This window comes from Carassius gibelio, chromosome B7, assembly GCF_023724105.1.
Source record: "Carassius gibelio isolate Cgi1373 ecotype wild population from Czech Republic chromosome B7, carGib1.2-hapl.c, whole genome shotgun sequence".
NCBI classification, from domain to species: domain Eukaryota; kingdom Metazoa; phylum Chordata; class Actinopteri; order Cypriniformes; family Cyprinidae; genus Carassius; species Carassius gibelio.
The window spans coordinates 26,120,458-26,140,431 of NC_068402.1; the positions used below are offsets into that span (position 1 = coordinate 26,120,458).

General features: G+C 38.7%; 2 protein-coding genes across 7 annotated transcripts in view; both read left to right on the forward strand.

Moving 5' to 3' along the window:
• Positions 1–17,218, forward strand: part of LOC127961088 (NHS-like protein 2) — a 71,797-nt gene extending 54,579 nt beyond the window's left edge. For 3 of the 5 annotated variants that reach the window (XM_052560021.1, XM_052560023.1, XM_052560024.1), the window contains exons 2-8: positions 2,156–2,308; positions 7,920–8,062; positions 8,556–8,745; positions 10,134–10,271; positions 10,544–13,033; positions 13,125–13,272; positions 13,926–17,218. In XM_052560021.1, the coding sequence (XP_052415981.1) occupies positions 2,156–2,308; positions 7,920–8,062; positions 8,556–8,745; positions 10,134–10,271; positions 10,544–13,033; positions 13,125–13,272; positions 13,926–14,247 (3,584 nt within the window). In that variant the 3' untranslated portion in view covers positions 14,248–17,218. The remainder of the gene's footprint in view (positions 1–2,155; positions 2,309–7,919; positions 8,063–8,555; positions 8,746–10,133; positions 10,272–10,543; positions 13,034–13,124; positions 13,273–13,925) is intronic. The other 2 variants (XM_052560022.1, XM_052560025.1) reach the window with 1 other exon arrangement.
• A 1,247-nt stretch (positions 17,219–18,465) lies between these two features.
• Positions 18,466–19,974, forward strand: part of LOC127961090 (rho GTPase-activating protein 6-like) — a 32,180-nt gene continuing 30,671 nt past the window's right edge. The window contains exon 1 of one of the 2 annotated variants that reach the window (XM_052560027.1): positions 18,466–19,002. In XM_052560027.1, the coding sequence (XP_052415987.1) occupies positions 18,910–19,002 (93 nt within the window). In that variant the 5' untranslated portion in view covers positions 18,466–18,909. The remainder of the gene's footprint in view (positions 19,003–19,974) is intronic. The other variant, XM_052560026.1, reaches the window with a different exon arrangement.

Sequence of the window (19,974 nt, forward strand, 5' to 3'; positions counted from 1 at the left end):
GTGTTCGCAATGGCCTGCATGACATGATACGCTTGCTTGGGAAGAAGCCAAGTGGTTTCTCAGGTGGCCTCATGTAAGGGTCTTGCTGCTGAGACGTCATCCCATGTTTAATGTCCTGTAGTTCAAAGATCCAGCTCATGCAAGTTAATCAGCCGCTAATGAAGGTGAGTACATTGGGCAAATTAAGCAGATGTTCAGATGGTGAGCAGGAAATGGAAACATGGAAAGATTAGATTTTAGACTTGAGACTGTTTCCGTGAACTTACTACTGTCGCACCACTAAGGAAGTAATTGTTTATTCTGTGGATTTATTGTATTATATTGACATGAATATTTCACCGATTGGCCTGTATTGGTGAAGGGGCCAAAATCAAATGTAGGTTGCTGGAAATAAGGTATATTGAGTTTGTGTTTGAAAAGTATTGTATCTGAACCCGACAGAAGACTAATAGACCAGGCTAGTTGCACCTTTCCTATCTTATTTAACCATTCCCACACATCCCTAAAGCCGCTTCTGTTTGTCCTGATGCTCAGCATGTTGACTTTGCTTTGAATTCCATAAATCTTTATGCTTTGAAAATCAGGCAGAGTTATGTAAAAGGAAGAAACAGCATATTAATTTCCTCTTGGAGAACTAGTACTGAAGTTGTAATTAAGTGTGCTCAGTTAACCTCTCGGGAGATAAGTGAGAGTACGTTTTCATCAGTGTCTTTTTCTGTCTCTCTGCAGCAAGCTTTAAATAAAGACATCTTGTTGGTGTTCAGGATTATAAAAGTCTTAAAAATGTATGAATCATTTTGCCCACACCACCATTACATTTAGGCCTCACCATGCTATGTTTTTGCTAAGATAGTATTATGTTTTATTATTTTTTTCATTATGTAGATTATCAGTCACAATGAACACCCTAGTAAAATGTACATATTTAAAAAAACACTTATTACCACATATTAAGCCTAAAATGTGTTTTAATGTCATTATTGATGAGGATTGTGTGATCTTTGAATAATGTCTGTTTTTAAATGCATGATATTTAAAGTGTACCTGTCGTATACTTGTATTAGTTCCACTTTAGTTCAGTTCACCTTTAGTTGGACTTCAGCACTACTTCTGCACAATTAAAGTGCGTCAAGTATACAAAATTAGTTGTTCCAATTCAGCAGACTTTATGTATACCAGTTCATTATACATATATATACAATATACCAAAAGTACAATTGCAGGATATTTTAAGTACATCAAATTGCAAATGTAATTGTAGCATACGTGGCATGAAATAAATGTATTTCATATACATTTGATTATATTTCTTTTTCATAGTTCAACAGTCACATGTAATATGTAATCAGTATTCATCTGAGTAGTCAAATTTAACTGATGAGACTATAAAGATAACTATAATGATAACTGTATTAGTGTCACAGAACCTGATTTTACCAAGTGAGACATGTTCCTGGGACAACATCTTTGTTGTCCCTGGAACAACATTGTGATTAACCAATCAGATTTGAAGAACAAGGTTATAGATTTTGTGAAGTTTACGCTTACAATCACTGTTAGGTGCTTGTACATCAGTGTCATCCATCTATCATTTCCTCTGATTTTAAGGATCACTCATGGTTAAGGTTAGGTTTAGGTGTAGGGATATGGTCAAGACTACATTTTTTGAGTAAAATGTTGTTCCAGGGTCAATAAAATATGTTGACCTAGGAACACATCTAACTCAGCAAAATCAGGACGTGCGTTAGTGTCAACACCAACGGATGTTAATATTTTGTTTATTACAAGTTTGTGTTACAGTAGCCTTGTGCCGCTTAAGATATCTGCACTCTCCAGATCAGGTGGATTCTCACCGCCCGTCAAAGTTTTTTTATCGTATATTAGGGATGTAATGATTTAATTGTTATCAATTGTTAGTCCTTTGATTGCAAATTTAGTGTGCGGTTCATTTGCTCTGTTGCATGATTGCACCTCTCTGCTGCCATAGTATGCAAATGTATAAAAACATATGAAAATTATATTTATGTATCTTTTTTCTCCCCTCCCTTCTTTCCACATCCCTCTCTCTCTTTCTCTCCTTTTCTCTTGCTCTGACTTCCTCCTTCTATCTGCATCTCTTGTTCTTCTCCCCTCCCTCTGTCTCTCTCTCTGTCAGCCGCCACCAACTTGGACTCGGAGAGCAAACGAACGGCCCACTTCCAATCGTCATGGCAACAGCATGTGAATGTGTTCGGCTCGTGGAGTAGGCCGGAGTGTGTGCAGGAACTGCACCAGGAGGCTCAGCTGAACCTACAGAGTCTGCTGCAAGGTAGGAGAGTCAGCTGCCGGCGCTTCGTCTGTGTGTTCCCGTGCCACTAGAGGTTGTGTAGCCTGATCGTCTGCCTGCCTGGATCTGCCTATCATGTGTTTTCATTTTGTTTTTGTGGGTGTGTGTTTTGAGTCGCCTTGCATGCTGGCTTGTCTGTGAATATCATCCACTTCCATTCCCATTCTGTGTTTCCCAGTGCGTGTAAGAGAGGCACTATTTGTTTTTCTATTCCTCTGAGCATCTTCATGTTTTCCCTCCACTCGCCTCCCATCATTCCCTCTCTATTTCTGACTCATACTCTGTCCTTCTTTATGATCCATTAGAATCATTTCCATTTGCAGATAATACACAGAGTCTCCCTTTATCTTTCGTGGGTTTTTTTTTTTTAGTTCGCTGAATGAATATGCCAATGCGTGTGGCTCTTGCCTGTTGTGAGTGTGTGACTGTACATGGTTGAATTTCCCTCTTTTATCTCTTTCTTGTTTGATGTCTGCTATTAATATATATCTGTTATGAGATGCTATTCTGGTTTAAGCTCCGCATCAGATCGACTGGGCAGCTGTTGCTTAAACAACAGTGAGTGGGTGGTCAGTGTTTACGAATGTGTGGCACTATGCTATGTGCATAAACAGCAATTTGCCTTTGCATATGTCTGTCTGCCATGCAAGGTTGCATTGCAATATCATGACATGGTGGGAGCAAGAAAAGTTTAAGAATCTGTTGCTGAAAACCTGCTGATTTACCATTTATTCAAAATGGGAGACATAGCAGTTACAGTCTGATAGACTATCTGCCATAAATATTTATTCCTTTCAACTTTAAGGACATAGAAATTTGTAGAAAAAAAAGCCCAGTTGATATCACGGTTTGTTGTTATTAAAGGTGCTCTATGTAAGTTTTTGACTCTAATTAGGCACAAAAATACTATAAAATGTTTGCAGATATTTAAGAAAACTGCTAATTTAACAATATATTTATCTGAAAAACAATGCTACAGTCAGTTATTCTCATTTGAAAATGTGTGTTGAAGGGCAGAATGTCAGTCTTTGTTTTGGTTTGTGAAATAATATACAATGTAACATTAAAACATTTATTTAGTTTACAATAGCAGTATATGTTTAGTAAAAACTTTTGATTTTAGTAATTGAAAGTAAATATATATATTTAACATTTAAAGTCTAAAGATTTAGTGGTATCAGAAAAATGTAATCAGATTTTCCTAGGCAAAAAGACTGTGTCTAATGTCACTACAGCAATGTACTTTAGCTCACACACAAGTCATTCTCAAACACTCTAGTTTTCAATTTGTTAATAGAGCACTAGAAGTGCAGTAAGCTATTTCTAAGAAACACGATTGAAAGTGAATCTGGCACCAAAATACATTTATTGTCAATCACCTGTAAAAGGTCTGTCTACTCATGATGGGGGAGGTGTCTGTGTTGCATAGCAAAGTTGTGAATTGGGGGGCGGAGCTATCAGGATTGGGGTGTGGTCTTTTCAGGTAGGGCCATGTTTGTTTTGGAGATTTCAAATACTAATAACATTTCCCAAAAATTGTGTATTGCACCTTTAAATTGTGGAATTTGCATGGGAAAATCTCCCCTCACACTAAATTCCTGACCACATGGATTCCTATTAAAATTATTTTGTTCGCGAAATGTTAATCATATTAACTAAAAACGATTGTATATAGTGCATAAATACAGTAAGTTTGTATAATGATGTAGCTGGTTTATCTTTTTGTGGCATGGTTTTTAATCTTTTTAATTTTTTTAAACTATATTCTTAGTATTATAGTTATTATTAATTATTTTGTGAAATTATCACAATATTCGAATTTGATAACAGCCCGGTGTCTTGTCCATATCTTTCACTTGCATATTCATATAATGTAAGTCAAATAAAGAGCCATGCAATATTAAAGAGATTATGCATCCATAGTGCTTAAGATAATCAATAATACTGTATTTATATCCAATCCCCCCATGCTTATAAATTATTTCTGTTCAGTTATGCACAAGACATGTAGTAGAAATTCTCCTACGCATTCCCCCTGACTTAAGTTTAGCTGGGAGCATCTACTGGCGACACCAAGCATCTAACGATGAAACTTTTAAAGTTTATAGTCTCTCGCATGTCTGCTGGTGACACCCTATTGAGTCAGGCAATGTCTGGCCCCTTTTGAACACTATCACTTGGGACTAAGATCTCAAGTGGCTGCACAGCAGTAACCAGACAGACTCCAAACAATGCCCTTGAATATGCTTTAATCATGGCCTGGAGGACCTCATTCCAATCAAAGAGAATCCCCAGCATCAAGGATACAACAGTTTATATAAGAAAGGTACATAGCCAAGGTAGTCACGTTACATAATTTTCCTCTAATATGATTGGTTCACTTATTTGGCAAATCATCTTTTTCCTCAAATCATGAGATTGTACCGTTATTAGTATTTTCAGACATCTAGTCATCTTGTCTTGTCCATGTTTCATTATTGCAATGCTACTAAAGTTTAGAACATTTCTGTTCCTCAAAACATACTTAAAGGTTAAAAAGGGAAATGTTAGTCATCATTTAGGGTCAACTGATTTTATGATTAATTTGAAAATGATTACATTTTAAATTTCCTTCACAGAAACAAAGACCGAAAGGAAAACAGACCAGACAAAAACTGCACAAATTGACATGAAAAGGGGCATTGTTGCTCTTGACCTCTTCCATTCCTCTACTGCATACACAAGACAAGGAGTGACCCATATTTAATAAATGGGTGGTTTTCAGTGAGCATCTTGTTAGGCGCTGCTTTGAGGTCATTCATGACCACTCATTCACGCCCGAGTGGTTGGCATCGTGTCTAGACGAGCCATTTGATTGGCTGATAAGAATGGAGATTAGTTTTACTGACTGGCCTAAGATCAGTTCAGGGGAGGAGGGGAGAGTGTGTTTGAAATACCTTCACACACACACACACACACACATACGCAGACATATATATATATATACACACCTACTCAGTCTGTTGCTTCTGATACTCGCTCCCATACATCATCTTTGAAGTTTTCATATTGGTCTTTGAAGCCTACCTTTCCACTGAGGCTTGAATGAACCAACCAGTGTTTCGGTGAGTTCTGACGCTCTAGTAAATCTAGTTTACTTTCTTTCTTGGAACTGTCTTTAGTATGAATTTCAAAGAATGCTTAGCTGCAGCCATTATAATTCTCACATTTTACAAGTCTTTAAATTAACATGAGCAACTTTATTTATTAAAATACCATTCAAAGGTTTGGGTAAATAAGATTTTTTTTAAATACATTTTTAAAAGAAGTCTTGGATCAGAAATACAGTAAAATACAGTAATATGAAATATTATTACAATTTAAAACAACACTTCTATTTTACTATATTTAAAATGTAATATATTAGTAAAGCTGAATTCTCAGCAGTCATTACTCCAGCCTTTGTTGTCACATGATCCTTCAGAAATCATTTTAAAATGCTTATTTAATGCTCGAGAAACATTTCTTATCATCAGTGCTGAAAATTGTTTTGCTGATTAATTTTTTTGAATCTATGATACTTTTATTTATTTATTTACATTAACAATGTTATCAATATTATGTTTATTAAAGGCAAGTATGAATCTCAATAAAGTTAGTGTTTTTTACCTTTTTCATTTTACCTTTATTCCAAAATAATATCTCAAGGCAGTATATATATATTATTTTTATTTGTGAACTTATGTTAAGCTTTTCTTTTAAATAGTTAACTTTAAACTCTTGATGAATTTTTTGGATCATCAATCATAAAAGTTCGGAAAATATTAGTCACAGACACTGAGATTTTACTTTAAATTTCACCAGGCAAATTATTCTCTAAAAAGTCCCAAAAATCATTTTAAGACTTATTTTGATTTAACAAAGTGGTAGTTGTTTACTTTTTTATTAGTCTTCCCATTTATGCCATTATATTGTTCATTCAGATTGATTCGCGGATGGAGGAGGAGGGATTTATCACATGAACCAATCACAGCCAAACATAACATAACACAGATATCCAATCATATTGCGATTGAAGCTTTGCCTTCTCTCACATGACTTTCCCCCATTCATTCTCAATTACCCTCCACCAAACATACCACACTCTTAAGGGGGTTTGTTAAAACTTGGGCTCAAGGGAGGCATAAGAGATGAGGACTCCTGCTGTAACTTAAGCTGCTGGTGTTGCTGTTGGACAGTGTTTCTTTAGAAAAACAAGTGAATTATATACTTTTTAATTGTAAGTTTTGTAATATTGGCATTTTGTTTTTGTACTATGATTTGTTTTCTCATCAAATATTTTGAGGAGGCAATGCCTCCCTCGCCTTCTCAGAGGAAACACCCGTCTCTAATATAGCTGACTGTTTGGAAAGTGAGGATAGTCATGTATATTAAAGTGGATTTTGCTCTGTGGTTTGTGTGTAGAATGCTTTGCAAGTTGGCCTGTGTTTGCAGAAGTTGGTTCTTGTTACAGATGCAGGGAAGTAATAGTCATAACACATTCCAAAACACAGTCTTTTTTACATTTCTCTTTGCTTTCCATGGGACTTTGCATAGTTTGCATAGAGATTGCATAGTTTGGTCCACCAGTATTTGCAGTGCAAGTGTTTCCTTGAATAACTTGGGGTCTAAGGCTTACTGAAGGATTGTCTCTCTGTGTATATCTCATTAGTGTAGTGATTTGAAAGCCAGCTGGTTAAGCATCATTCCTGGAATAGAACTGTCTCCATACAGCATGATAAATAAAATGCCACCACATATTTAAAAGTTGCACATGTGGCGGTAAACAGCGCTAGGCTGTTAGTTTTGCTGAAGTCTCAGTCTTATTTTAGTGGAGGTTTAGGATTTCAAGTGTGTGAGCTGTTCGGCTATGTCTCAGCATGTGAAGGGGACTCTACTCAGCAAGGCTAAACTTGGGGCTTGGGGCTATTGTCGACTCCGGAGGTATGCCATTGTCTTAGACAGCCCACCATTGCTAGGCAACCCCAAGTCTAAGAGTGCGGCATCCCAGTTTGGAAAAAGAGGGATCAACCCCCACTAAAAACCATCGCACACACAGACCATATTATTGTGGACCTCACATAGGAAAAAGTTTTATATACTTAGATGGCATTGACTAATAACTTACATTTAACCTAACCCTAGCAGTAATCCTGTTGACATTTTTAAAGCGAAACATAATTTGGCCGATTTATGAGCCTTTCAACTACCTAAATGTCCTTACAAGGGAGTATTTGACATTTGAGGACATTTTTTTAAATTCGGCTCTCACTAGTATAGCCAAATCAGTGCCTACTTACTGAACTGTAAATTATAAAGACATAAGTATGTCTGTTTTTGAGTATATAGTGGGAGGGGAGAATGTTTTGGGGGATTAAAATGGCTACAAGAATGGGGTGGGGTCTTGTGAGGGGAGTCCTTGGAATGAATGTAATGGTAATCATTCTGTTTACAAGAGCCCTAGGGAACATTTCTGACGAAGAGGGAGAGAGATTTCATTAACTGATTTTAGTGTCTCTTAGAGCTGTTGCTGCAATAGCTTTAAAACTAGCATGTTGTGTCTGTGTCTACTCAGATTTTGAAGAGCAGTTGTATGATAACAGAGTGACAGGACAGACATTCAGACACCCTTCCTCTCAGAGCTCAGAGGACACGTCAACCACCCTCAGCCGATCCCCTTCTTCACTCAACAACAAGAAGACAGAGTTCGTCTTTGTGGTAACTACTTGTATACTGTCTTATCAGTTCTTACACTGATGAAATTAGAAATTTTGGCTTTTATTAAGTCACTGGATTCTGACTTGTGTGCCACCAACAAACTCATTTGTTTTCTGGGGAGCATTAATGTTCTCTGTAAAGTTTGCAAATCTAATTAGATGTGGTTTGTCCCCTGAATGAAAACAGCTACAGGCTTCTCTGTGCCGATGGTTTTGAGCATGTAAATAAGCCGTAATTTAAAGAGCCTGCCAAGACATCTGCTAAAAAAAGATAAACTGAACCCAGTGTTTGAATATAAAGAATATTAATTATTCAAATGAATTATATAATTATCACATATACCAAAAATCTATATTTAGAAATTAAGTGCTTAAATGTATACATAATTTGGGTAATAATACAAATCATTACAAATACGTAATTAGGAATTAATCATATTGGTTTATATTCATACTCTGATTTTCTCTCTCTCTCTCTCTCTCTCTCTCTTTAGCCTGCAAATAAGCAGGTCTGTGAGGATGAGACCACAACATTAGGGGTCCGGGCACAGGACCCAACCCCATGTGGTTCAGAGAAGTCACTTCTAGGCTGGAATGCATCACTGAGTCCACCTGTTGCAGAGAAACCTCGCTGGTACCTGGGCCGACATACTCCAGCTCACCTTGTGCCCATTGAGATCACAGGTTGGCAAACTGTTATGTTGAGTGTATCTGGATACTTCTAAAGTCTTTTTAGAGTCTGAGGTGTTTGGAGGTGTCATTGATGTGTAATTAATGTTGAAAACTTTCAACAATTTATTAGCTGTTTAATTATTTGATGAAATTAGTCCATATCAAGTGGTGAGAATGCTTTGCTGTCTACAGCACAGACTGAACAATAGTTTCTCCTTATTACATTATCATCACCATCATCATCATCATCACCACCACAGACAACACTGTTTCTTAGTTCTTTTGCTCTCTTTCCAAGGAGTTCACAGATCAGATATGATTTATTATGAAAGTACTTAAACTGTTAAAGCATTTCCTCCTCTCTATAGCTGTCACCCTGTTTTTTAAAGCAAGACATCACTTTCCCTCTCTGTCTCAGCTGTCCCACACCCATCTTCCCCCTAACTACCTTCCAGATCCCTTCTCTGTTCTGGATTTAGTAGAGAGGTGGCTGGATCTGTAAACACAGATAATGCTGTGCTTAGACTGCCTGGAGTCTGATTCCCAAAGTGGTGCTGCTCTTCACCCGCTAAAGATAATGAACAGGTAGCTGTTGCCATGGCAACATGCAGCTCTCCCTACTTCGCTTAGCTTGGAGGTGCAGAAAAAGCTGCATAGAGAGAGAGAGAGATGGAGATAGAGAGAGAACTGTAGCGGATGGGTGGGAGTAACAGGGCCAGAGGAAGTAAGGTTTTTTTCACCTCCTTGTTGTTGGTATTTTCATGAATGAAGCCAGCTCACATGTAGGGAGGTAATGAGGTTTTGTTGGGAGAGCTGTTTTCTGAGAGACACAAGGGGTATCTATGTAAAGAACATAGTGAGAACTGGGTTTAATTAGAACATTATGTTCAGTTCTTTTCATCATTGTGGAATGGTGGACCATTTATTACAGCACTCCTTCCTGCGATGGGTGTTTAAAATGATTAAACACCCAGTCATTGCAGTGCTTGAAAACATCACATGTATTGTCCCACAAAAACGATAGAAAGTTACATAAATCTGCCATTAGGTAGCACTTATCAGTGAATATTCAGCTCTTGTTTTGATGTATTATCCAGTGTCCATTGTCTGATTTCATTTCTCCAGATCAATCAGGTACCATGATCAAGTGTCCGGCTAACCATCTATCTCATGTTGGCTATTGCTTTTATCCATAAAAGATTGTTTTTTCATAAATGGCCAAAATGCTTGTCATTGCCTTTACTCAAGTCTGATTAGGCAGTCATAAGTTATGTTTTTCAGCCTGATCCTAACATGTATTTAATAATATACCTTTTATACAACCGTTTTAAGGTAACATAATTTATCTGACTTAAGACTGTCAGTTAGCCTGACAGCTGGTATCTCATATCTTGCCTCAGGCCAGTGCTTTGATAAGCACTCCGCACAGCGCAGCGAACTGCGGGCCCCCTTTAGAACTGATTCAGCGGTCAACCCAAAGACCGTTCGCCGCCCGAGGAGTGTGATTGCAGGCCCCGATGTCACGCTGCACTGCCAAGGTGACTAACAGGAAGTTAGGCAAGTTACTGACAGGGTCAAAGAGTGCAAAAGGAAATAAACAGGAAAAAGACAATGGGCACTGACCAATGATTTCCACCTAGAGTAATTTGTAAATCTAAAATCTAATGTTTGTTAGAGCCACACATAGGCTTTGACAACTTGTTTTATTTAACAATATTCGGAATAATATATTTTAGAATCTTTACAAAAATGTATAAACAGCAAACTTCTGTTTTAAACTCCTTTAAAAAAAAAACTATTTTGTCTTTAGGTGACAGCAAAATTCTTGCTGTTGATCTAATACAAGGGGCCTGTTCCCCTGGATCCTCTCAACCCAGATCTTTGGAGCCAACTACAGAGAACACAGGCCAACAGCATATTCCCCTTCGGAAGACCCAGAGTGACCTGGAGTATAGTGTCCCCCCATCTCCAAAGACCCCATCAGGCATGATGGATCATGCCACTCTGATGTACCCTAGCCCCTCCTGGAATGGCCCAAAAGGTTCTACATTTTCTCCTTCCTGGAATGACTCTTACAACTATGCCTTGGTTACCAGCCCTGCTTCCAAGCAACCAGTATCTAAAACTGGAATGCTAACACCTGGAGGTGAAGGAGGTGGTCTTATCTGTCCATCCCAGACCAGTTCCGGCCTCTCCATGAGCTCAGGGTCACATTCCAGCTCTTTCGCCTCCATCTCGGAACCATGTGGAAACCGGATGTATACAGTGTCTACACAGGGGGGTGGCATTCCTGTAGGAAAACGGAATGACACTGAGGGGGCAACTTCCACTGCAGGCATGGGAAATAACAAAAGTGATCAGGAGAAGAGGTCAGTGCGGTCCAATGTCTTCAGGTTCCGTGAACGTTCACTTTCAACACCAACAGACTCTGGATCATTTTGCTCAGCAGATAATATATGTTCTCCAGGTGAAGCTGTCCCTGTTGTTCCAGAGGGTGAGAATTATGCCCTGTTATATCCGAGCAACAGCTCCGAGGATAGCACGAGCACTGATAATGTTTCTGTGACCACAGGTTCAGACTTTCTTCCAGATGGTCGCCTAAGGTCACGCTCACGGAGTATCTCACTTAAGAAATCTAAGAAAAAGCCACCACCTCCAGTACGTAGTGTATCCCTAATGAAAAACCTATCAGAGGTTGGAGGAATGGGCTCCTACCACAGTGAAGGGCACTTCAGAGATGGTAGACCCAAAAGTCTCTTTATCCCTCGGGATCACCATATTCAAGATTCATTCCAGCCAGAGTTCCTAATTGTCAAGCCTGATGATGACACAGATCAGGCCCACAGTAGCTTGGAGACATCTTCTGATATTTCTCAGCCTCCTGACAGGGATACAGAGCTTGGGTTTCCTCCTCACTGGCAGCTTAACGAGTGGAAGTCCAACAATGATCCCTACCACTCACTGTCAGGTTCAAGCACAGCCACAGGTACCACAGTTATTGAGTGCATGAAGGTGCAAGGTAGCTCAGAATCCCTAAATTCACCCTCAACCTCACGAGCTACATCTCCATCCCTGCTCTCCATTGAAGCTGAAACCAAGGTATACCCCTTCAAGCTCCCATGCCTCTTGTCCCCATCCAGTGGCTACTCAAGCCAGTCTGAAACTCCAACCCCAACTATATCAAACACCCTCATCACTGGACCTTCTCCAGTTGGCTGCAAGATGCGCCCAAAGATTCCAGAACGTAAATCTTCCCTCCCAGCTTCTGCAAAGGATAAATCACGTTCACGTCTTTCATTTGAACTACCTGCAAACTCTCAGCTGGATCTGTCCTCTGTCAAACCCAAGCAGAAAGCCAGCCGACGCCACTCTGACACATCTACAGCCAACAAACCAGGTAAACTGAGCCCTAGTCAGTCTTCACTGCCTATGGTCACAACAACAGAATTGCGAAACATCCGACTTCGTTCAGTTAGCCGCTCAGAACTTGAGGACAGTCCTGATGGCTCTTCTGACATTATAGAGGAAGAGCAAAGTCGAGATCTCAGCCCTCCTATTACTCCTTCTAACACAAAACAGTCAAAGCCACCTGTTGCAACGAAGCCACCTCTACCTAAACGACCCATGAACTTGATGCTTAAATCTCCCTCATCCTCCCCTCTGGCACCTGAATCTCCTCCATCATCCCCTGTGGACCGACCCATGCCTGTGGGTAACATCTATATGGTTGTAAGAAAGCCCAAACCTAAGAGACCAGCTCAGTCATCACTCAGCACACCTGCAATAGCCCCACAAGAGCCACTCCATTACCATGTACCTCATCTTCCTGAGTTTGATCTGGAGCATGGGATTCCTATTGAAGAAGATCTACCGTCCCCAAGTAGCCCAGAGAGAGAGGACAAAAGTAAGACTCTTCCAAGTAGAATGACGATATCCTGTTTAGCGGAATTAGACAAAAGGAAGCCCAAGGTGCCTCCTCCGGTGCCAAAAAAACCCAATGTCCTTCTTCTGCCCTCTCCAAGCATCCAGACCAATGGTGGTGCAGAAAGGCAAACTCTACTCTCCGACAGCATCTCCCAGTCACCTACAGGTCCATCAGCATCTGACATTGAGGGTGATTTGCTTAAAGATGAAGATCAAGATGATCATGCAAGGGATCATGCAAACTTTAAAAATTCAGAAAGTTGTGCGACCTTTGGAAATCAAGAGAATGTTGTGGTAGCTGAAGAGGACAGTTCAAAAGATTCAGATTCTCTTCAAATTACAGAGAGAGAGGCACCTCCAACAGAGACAGTAACAGGTTAAACATTTGTTTACATTTTCAGTTAAGATATCTTTCTTGGCATAATCAATCTGGGGTTTAATTTATATTCTTCTATGTTGCTTCACAGAAACTTATGCAGAATCAGAAATACTGGAAGAGAACAACTCTGCAGCTGACAAGACTGAACTACACATAACAGAGGAAACAGACGATGATGTTTTTGTCAACACAGCCACAGCTCACACCACTGAGGACCTCTTCACCATCATACACAGGTAAAATTTGTACTTTAACATTCATGCTGATTTTATCTATTTCTCTCTAACTAGAATTACTTTGGTATAATTTGAATACATATGCAGATATGGTATTGTACTGGATTATCTGTCCTCCAGTGCAATTTTCTATGTGCAACTAAAAAATTGTATCAATATAACATAAATTGATTGCTAAAAATCAATTTTTTAGCAATTTAATTGCTAACCATTTTATACAAATCTGTTTGTGATGCCCTCTAATTTAATTTAATTTTTGTCCAAAAAACATATTTAATATATTAACTAAACAAATGTAGCTCTTAACATAGCATAAATAGTAAATGGATTAATTAGCCAGCCATGATAAACTCTTACATCCAAGGAGGGCTCTGGAGGGCTACTGTTCTGTGATTTATTTCAAATCAGTAACTCTTAAGGTGTCTTTAAGTGGGGTTGGAGCTAAAGTCTGCAGGGCAGTGGCCCTCCAAGTCCAGATTTGAGGAACCCTGGTGTAAATGCTTACAGGGTTGCCAACTCTCATGCATCTGGTGTGACACTTACGCTTGGACTTCAGTGTGAGATTGATGCTGAAAGCGTGAGTGTCACGCCAGATGCATGAGAGTTGGCAACCCTGCGCTTATGAACCATTTACATTGTTTTGCCTTTCCTAGGTCAAAGAGGAAAGTTCTTGGTCGCAAGGAACCAACGGATTCTTTTGGAAGCAGGCAGTGTCTGGTCTCACCTGTGAAAAGCAGTAGCACAGACCTCCGAACTCTGGGCCTCAGCACCACTCCTAGGGCAAGCTCACGAAATGAGAACTTTATGGCTCTTCTCCAGAAGAGAAGCAACAAAGCCAGCAGCGGGACCAGAGTTTCTGCCATGGAGTTGCTGAAGAGCACAAACCCCTTGGCACGACGAGTTACTGAGTTCTCTCAGTCACAGCCAGATGGGAGTGCAACAAACACACCAAAACCAGCTCCACAGGACCAGTGATTCCACTTGTAGAGAACTACATGGTGGATATCAATATGGCTGGTTTTCCGTTACACTCCACTGCCCATCTAAATGGTTTAATTTACAAAGACCACATGCTGAAGGAAATTAAGTGGGTTTGAGTTGTTGCTTTCAGACAAGGGGATATCATTCTGATGATGTTAGATTTTTGTGGAGTATAGTCAGTTTTAAGGGAAACTGAGCCCACCACTGATACAAAATTCTGGCCTATAAATCTGCTATTCTGGAAATATAAATGCGATGACTAAACTCTTGAATGGAAACTGACATGAAGAAATATTTTCAGACTGTTCACTATTTTAGGAGCCCAGCCTATATTTGTGGCCAAAGCCTGCTCTGCCCACTTCAGTGGTGGACTTGAAAGTGTCTTAGTAGGATAATTGTTGAAATAGACTGCACAAACTCACACAGAGAGAGGAGTGTATGACACAAGTCTGAATAACATTCCACAAAGGTTGTAAGCAAGGTCTGGTACCCCTTAAAATTAAGCACTTTCACCAGTACAGGAACTAGTTTACAAGACAAAAGCTATATTTGTTATTTTCCATTGTTTATTTTTCGTTTTATTTTTTCCAAAAATATGAAAGGCCATATAAATGTCTTCTTGAATTTATTTAATCTTTAAAAAAACAACAACAACGATGTATACTATATATATATATATATAAGAAAACGTAACTGCTTGATCAAAGACACAACAGACAAAAAGCTGTCTATATATGTGACTATTCTTGGGAAACTGCCTATTATTTTATAAGCTCACAGCACACAAGGGATTGAAGTGATCATATGGAATCATCATAATGCAATACATCTGAACCCACATCTAGAGATCTTCACACACTGCCAAAAGTGTAAATAGACAGCATATAGTTATGCTTGTGCACAACGTACAACAAAAATCTAAATTGTCATAAGACAAAACCTTTGAAAAGAACATTTGTGGACAGTACAGAAGAGAACAGAAAGTGATGGTTCATGGGAGGGACATTAGACCACAGAAGAAGGTCCAGTAAGAGCTACTAGGTGGTTTGGTTCTGGCTGTCCCTTGTGTCAGATCTGTCCATGGTTTCTTTACAACTCAGGAAACCCATCATGGCTACCAGTCCAAGTGTAAAATCTCAAACTAGGCAGGTGATTTACTGAGGCCTATGGATGGTTAAAAAGATGACCGAATTCATATATCTCTCCACATTTTTTTCCAGAAAAACCAGACACTCATGACCACAATTCCAGATCATCTCTCAAGACATAAGTACATTCAAATCCAAGTGCAAAGCTTCTCACTTTATGTCCATTTCAGACTATGCATCAAAGATGAATCAGACTTGCCCTTCTGTTGGCACTGGCAATGAATGCCTGTGAATGTTAGAAAAGGGTGAGGCAGAGCTTAACAGTGTTATGTTTAGATTAGAATTTTTGACCAAAAAGAACATAATAGAAAATTAATTTTTTAATGATTGCCCTCCACGAAACTGCATTGTAGATCGACATTTCGAATGCACAAAGACTTTGTAGACTTTGATCAAATGTGGTAATTCACTCAAGGACTTGAGAAGGTCACCTGTGGTAAACTGATCATCATCCTTCATTAAGGGAATATTTTGGAAACTACTGCAGACGGAGAGACTGAGATTTCAGAAACTGCTTCTTCTTACCATTCCATATGAAGCTCCCCTTCCTAATGTGACTGTTCTTCTGGCTCCCAATCAGACAATGGACAGAAACCTGGTGCTACTGAGCCGGAGCGCCCTCAGCAGTCCAGGAGAGGATGTGCGTGGCAAAAACCTGTTCTAAGTCTGGAACAAGATCGAGATGGATCTTGTCTTGATGTTCATCTTCTCAGACTAGTCCTTCAGGTATTCAGACAATATGAAAAGCGTTAAAGTGAAAAAAAAAAGTGACAGAATACCACCACATTAAAATAGTGTGTGACACTTGTTTTAAATATTTAGTGAATGAAAAAAAAGTCTGACAACCAGTGTTTATTTGCCTTGTATTCTGGCGTGAAGCCTCTGTGTTTTTAAATGCCTTGGTATTGCACTTCCGTAGAAGTATGCAGAGTTTCTTTTACTCTTTTTAGGATTTACTACTATAATATTTATCACTACTCTTGTGTACTCTGTGCTTAACCCTATCAATGTCAACAGTACTCTCACAGGTACAAGTAAGAGAGAGAAGGAGGACAGTGGAAAGAGATGGTATTATATGGGCAAAACAAATGGAACTCAAGAAATGTACCTTAGTGGACTGTTAGAAACCTTTTGCATCAATAATGTAAATCCCAGAGAGGGGAGACAAGTATCCATTGGAGAGACATACAGTATATATGTATAATGATCACATTAGAAGTGTTTGACAAACTGACCCGAAAAACCAATTCCTCTCTAGTTTCACTGGCTTCACTCCAGCCATTTCTTTCCTCGCATAGCCGATAGTGATTCATTCTGAATCCCATTTCGGTACACAGAAGAGAGTCAAATGTGCCAGCTAAAGGAGAAAAAAGGGAGTCCAGAGCAAGTTTGTTAACAACCATCTGGTTGCTGTCAAGCATAACCATTGACTTTTAATCAATTCTTGACATCACAAGCTGACAACTCCTTGTATTACACACGGGACTTGGGTTTTTGTCACAATTTACAGTACATGCATGATAAGACTGAGCATAGTAGTCCTTTCTCAGATTGCCAGAATGGAAAAAGCTTTAAAATGGTCAGATTGTCCTTGTTGGGAATAAAAGAAAGATATGGTGGGAAGGCAAGATAATAATGAGAATTATATTTTTGTTATTTTTTCCTTGGAAAGACATATTTTAAAATGTGCATATTATAGACCTCACCCTCCAGCAGAAATGACGGTTGCTGTGAGATCTCTAATCAGCTGAAGTATGTATTGCCTGTGTGGTAAAAGGTATATCATTCAAATAAATTATTTTTCTTGCATAACAGTCCTTTGCAGTTATGGTGGTGGTTTTTTTCTTTTTCTACTTTAGTTTACACAATACACATTGCCTTTTTGCATATTCAAAATCCAAATTTGATAATTTATAAAGAAAATTGTATCTATGACGATTCTCCGTAGGATTGAGATCTTAGATCAGATTCCCTTACCAAACTGAGACCACACAAAACATTAGTAATTCCACAACAAATTTACGTAATCGTTTCCATTATGAGATTCTTGAACAATATTGCCCCCTTGTGGGTTTATTTTTACACTTCATTTCTGCTGTTTGTCAAACGTGTGCAGCGCTCACCTAATGCACAGCCAGCGCAGCACTTTCAGAAACACCTGTTTTCCGATGCGATGTTTCATCGTGTGCAGTAACAAAAGATCACTGAGGTACTTTGAACTATTTTTTTATTTTTAAAGTTGAGTAGTCTAATACTACCCTTCAAAAAAAGTGGTTTACTAAGATGTGATCTAAGGTTTTTGAAAGAAACTCACCAAGGCTGCATTTTTTCTATGATGCACATCTGAAAATCCCAAGCAGTAAGCTAATATTGTGAAAGATTTTTTAAAGTATAAAATAACTGTTAAAATAACCAAATTAGCTGTGTTTTAATATTGTCATATACTTTATTCCTGTTATTTTTGTGGAAACAGATACATTTTGCTTGATTCTTAGAGTCTTTGAAGTAGAAATCTCATAAATGAATGTAAAAGTCCTTAATGTCATGTTTGACCATTTGATCTCAGAATCTCAGAAATAATCATATATATTTTTGAAATTAACTACTTGGGATTTTCAGATGTGTTAGAGATTATTAAAAGATTATTTTATTTTTTTGGCTATTTGTTGACAAAAAAAAAATTTCATTATAATAATATAAAAATAATGCTTTCTTAAAATCATATTTTATTTTATTTATTTTTTCTAAATCAGTATTGCATTTGGCTGTACAAAGGACAAAAATTATTTGTAGGCCATTTATGAATGTGCATTAAATGTCTTCACACAAGACTTTGAGCATGGATCTTGCAACTTATTTGTCAGTTTAGGAATGTGAATGTTTGACATTTAGAATTTTTGAATTATACACTTTCCATCAACAATTAAAACATTTCAGCATATTACTTGTTCAAGTATTTCAGTCAGATCAAAACTTCACGGAGCAAAGTTCAGTCATCATACTGCAGTTACTACCAAGACACTGACCTTCAGACCTTTGTTTTATGGCATGTGCAGTTAAGGAGGTGGAAATGGAAGGATAAGTGAGACCTGATCCCGGCACAGCCCATACTAATGCATTCCCAGTGCTTCCAGTGCTTGCATCAGAGTGAAGGCTGTGAGCTTGTCAAACTCTGCGCTGCCAGTGGCACATTTCCTGTTGTTGACAGACGAGGAGCAAGGCAGAGGCTGCACTGAGCTGCATGTAGGGACTCGCATTTTATCAGCTGGAGTGCACACAGACACACTCAGAGAGCACCCCTTCACAGGAAGAGCTGCTATCACTTCTCAGATACACAGACGCAGAGGAAGCACTGACACTGAACCTCTTACCAACGGCCCAGAAACAGGAGCTGCTCCACAGATGGACTGACTCCCTCCATCCAGAGTTTGACTGATGAGAACAAGTGGGATCTCCTTTGTTGTTTTCTCTGTTTTCACCTGATCTGAGTGTCTACCCAGGAAGTGTGATGGTTTTGTTCTTCATGGGATCGGATAAAACCTCGTCTACCCTCATACTGCCTGAGGACCCTGTACGCCAGGACATGCAGTTCTACTATGTGGTGAGTAGGGGGAAATACCTACACTTGTATGCAGATGTGTACAGGTTTTAACTCTTTCTCAAGCTGTATGATTCCCTACACATCATTTTTACATTTAAAAAGTATTGTAAACTAAAGTTACTGTGGTGCTGTCTTAGATTTTCCATAAGACTCATATTCAGTAACACATTTTCTCAACCATGTGCCCTATTTTATGCAACCTACATAAGCATTGCACAGCTGAAATAGTTATTTCTCTCTCTTTATTGTTCTTAAGACATGGCGGTAAATATTAATCATTAAAAGCATCAGCATAAACCAGCATTAATATCACCTGTTTGGGGGTCAGCAGCATTGGTAAGCATGCTATAAAGCAGGCTGTATACTTCTGCACTTTGATCCATGATCCAGCAACAATTTCTGAAAACTGCTGTAAAACTAATATCTACTGTTTGAACTAAAGGATCTTAAAATCTTACAAAAAAGAGTTTAAGTATATATATATATATATATATATATATATATATATATATATATATATATATATATATATATATATATATATAAATGTTCGTAACAAAGTAGCCCGTGTGCACTCCAGTTTGGCTGCTAAAGATAATCATGGTTGAAGAGATCGCAGGTTTAGCTCTGGATGTGGATGCTCCATGGACATTTAACCCCAAATTGCTCCACAAGATCTGTCCCTGCAATTCACACAACCTGTTTCTGCTAAATGAGATGTAATGAAGTTTCAGAAGGATGATCAATTCAGAAAGAAGGCTTTGTTTCTAAAGGTTGCTTTAATAGGTTCTTCACCCGTTGCGTCAAGCCAATCTGAACAGCGTAAATTTAATTAAACTTATTGGATATCACATGAGCTAATGAGCCAAATATAGAGTACACCCGTACTGAAATCTCAGGATTCATGTCAGCTGATCCGATCATTTTGTTGCTCTTGGTGCTAAAATCCTGAGTAGAAATAGTTTAGGAAGT